At 40.9% G+C, this 2,721-nt stretch overlaps 1 protein-coding gene across 1 annotated transcript in view; it reads right to left on the reverse strand. All coding sequences in view use genetic code 11, as the record gives it.

The window, feature by feature from the left end:
* EGR_11028 (hypothetical protein) overlaps positions 1 to 2,721 on the reverse strand; it is a gene marked incomplete at both ends in the record, with an annotated part of 6,140 nt that overhangs the window by 1,381 nt on the left and 2,038 nt on the right. The window contains one exon of the mRNA XM_024500277.1: positions 2,001 to 2,122. Within this exon, the coding sequence (XP_024345308.1) occupies positions 2,001 to 2,122 (122 nt within the window). The remainder of the gene's footprint in view (positions 1 to 2,000; positions 2,123 to 2,721) is intronic.

Raw genomic sequence — 2,721 nt, forward strand, 5'->3', positions numbered from 1 at the left:
AGTCACTTATTTACCCTTTTTTAACAACTTATTAGAATTTCCTTAATTTCCTCTCGTTTCTTTTAGATAAGACACAAATTTGATTGTTGAAGCAGAAGTGAAATGCATAAATGCAAATCCGAAAAAGGCACATGACATCTATAATTTGCGTCAGTAAACCAAGGCTCATGATGTTGAGCTTGCTTTGTACTCGCCTCAAATACAAAAATATCAGAGGATGCTTTGAGTAACTGAAGGCTTTAAAGGGTTGGTCAGGCAGGAGAAAAAAGACTTTTGTATTCTGCAGGCGAAATTGCAAAGTAATGTCTGGACAAATCCGCTTCTGCAAATATCACCCATCTTACGTGTAAATTCAAGTGGGTATGTGTTGAGGGCTGCCTGTAAGTGTGATATCCAATTTAAAACAAAATCATATCGGTGAAATTTTGTCTTTCTTTTTGCTTGGGTAGTCTATTGGGATTGCCTCGAGCAGCAGGCACCAGTCCTGCTTGATGACAAAAATGTGAATGCTTCTAAATTGCATTGTGGAGGCGTGCATGAGTGTAGCATATTAAGCCATATCCTACTTTAATGTATTAAAATGTTACTTTGCACAAATGAAACTGTAATTTAAGAGGCCATTGTAGCAGTGGCAAGGCCACAACACGGGCCATCAGCACCATGGCACATCAGCAAGGAGCGTGCGCTAAGACTGTCGTTGGTGTTAACATTGCGGAGTTATGCATTGCAGCATTGACAGATGCATGTAGAATAAGATGTGAAGGTAAATGGCCAAGCATTATCTTCACCTGCATTTGTGGTTCAGATGCATGGAGACGGAAAGCTTGGCACACGAGAGAGGGTTCCGTGGCTACGGATAGAGAATCGCTGCTCGCCAATTTTCTTCAGTAAATGTGTCACTCATTTCTCGCTTTCATTATCTACCTAACGCTCATTAGGTGGCACGAGTGATTAATTCATGCACATATTTTGTTCAAAATTATAGCTTGCCAGACTTATGACCGAACTTGCCGATGCGAATGTTTAGCATGTCTACTTGTGTGCTGCTCGCTTCGCCTTCGGCAATCCACGTATTACTGCACTCTAAATTCACTTTCATCAGTCAACCATTTTGGAAGTAGGTGGACTGTGATGAGGTGGTCAGAGCATGTGGATTGGTTCAGTAGGACATACCACACTGCATGGATTTGAATGTGTTGCATCTGAGTGACTATATTGTCTTCGGGGATAAGGCACGTCGTAACCGAGAGTATGGGGAAGGCGAACATTCTCACTGCTCTCTCTGCATTTCACTCCGAGTGCAGTCTCACTAGTGTCATTGGCTGTTCATCTTCCAACATCCCATTTGACATCTCTGTACTGCTAACTGGGGCATCCGACGAACTTCAGTTTTCATGCTCATAAACAGCTTTTAAGTAAGCTCTTTATAAATTAGTTCGTAGGCAGCAAGGGTCATATTTCTCTACCACTTCGAAGGACAGGACATGTATGGAAATAATTTAGTGCACTCTATGACAAACGTCAGCATCGTCATTGCGCGATGGTACTCCCAAAAAATGACACCCTTCCTAAAAACTCTTCGTCAAATGGTTTTTAGGTCTATAAACACATTTTTGTTTTGTCGCATTCTACTTCACGCTTAGGCTAGCAGTTCCACTTGATAATTTACTTCGATAACCGACTGTTGTTATTCCCATTAATATACATCTCAAACAATCGCTTACTTAGGACAATTTGTATCAATAGGATGTTTTAATTAAGCATGGATAGCCGGGTTTCAGTTGCACTTGATCTGCACGAAAGTGCGCTCTACTCGCGTGAGGTTCAGGACAGAAAGGAGTGCAAAACGTGGTCTCCCTCTGACAACAGAAGGTGGTAGTGCACTTGTCGCTTAAACGCTTAAATGAAATTGAGGTCTTCTTTATGCACAATGAGTTCCTTTAGAATTTAATGATTTTAAGAAAAGCTTAGTGTGGCGCGTGCGGCACTTGAGAATTTACACATACGAAGTTGGATCAACTTCACAAGCAGTAGAAATGCCATGGAACACATCATTAGAAAGGCAGAGTGTACCATTAATTACCAGATCATTAAGACCAGTCCTACTAGCCAAATCCATTTGCTGGTAAAAGCATTCTGAAAAAAGGTGGAAGAGCACCAAACTTAACGAGTAATACTTTCTTAGTGGCCCTTTCCATCCTCCCTCTCTACATTTTCTTCTTCTTGAAATTCTGTTACAGTCAGCCCAAACAGAAAAGCACAAATGCAAGCGGTTTCTAACCCCACAAATGTATGGGCCATCCTCAGTTACAGGTATTTTGGCAACTTTTGGGTTTTAAATTCGTATTTCATGCGACACTTGGTGTGGCTTTTGGCTGTCAATCATCTGAAGTATCGTGTTTTCCCTTTAACCCAGAAAATTATCACATCCATGTAAAAAGCTTAGCCGCGTTTCGCTAGATCAAGAGCAAAATTGTCTGACATGCCATAGATATATTTAATTCAAAATAAACTCGCTAAACCTGACAACTTAGCACATCGTCTGTTCATCAAGTTCTCTAAAAGAGTAGGAGCAAAAGGTAGGTTAGAAGGCAGCATGGCTTACCAGCATTTTTTTGGATCTCAATCTGTTTTGTTCGTTTTGGCCTTTTGACGTCTTTAGAATGGAAGAGTGTAAGGTTTAGCATGACAAGAAAGTGGAAGATAAGGAGGAATCGAAGC

The sequence above is a fragment of the Echinococcus granulosus genome, assembly GCF_000524195.1.
Source record: "Echinococcus granulosus chromosome Unknown EG_S00335, whole genome shotgun sequence".
Lineage (NCBI taxonomy): Eukaryota > Metazoa > Platyhelminthes > Cestoda > Cyclophyllidea > Taeniidae > Echinococcus > Echinococcus granulosus.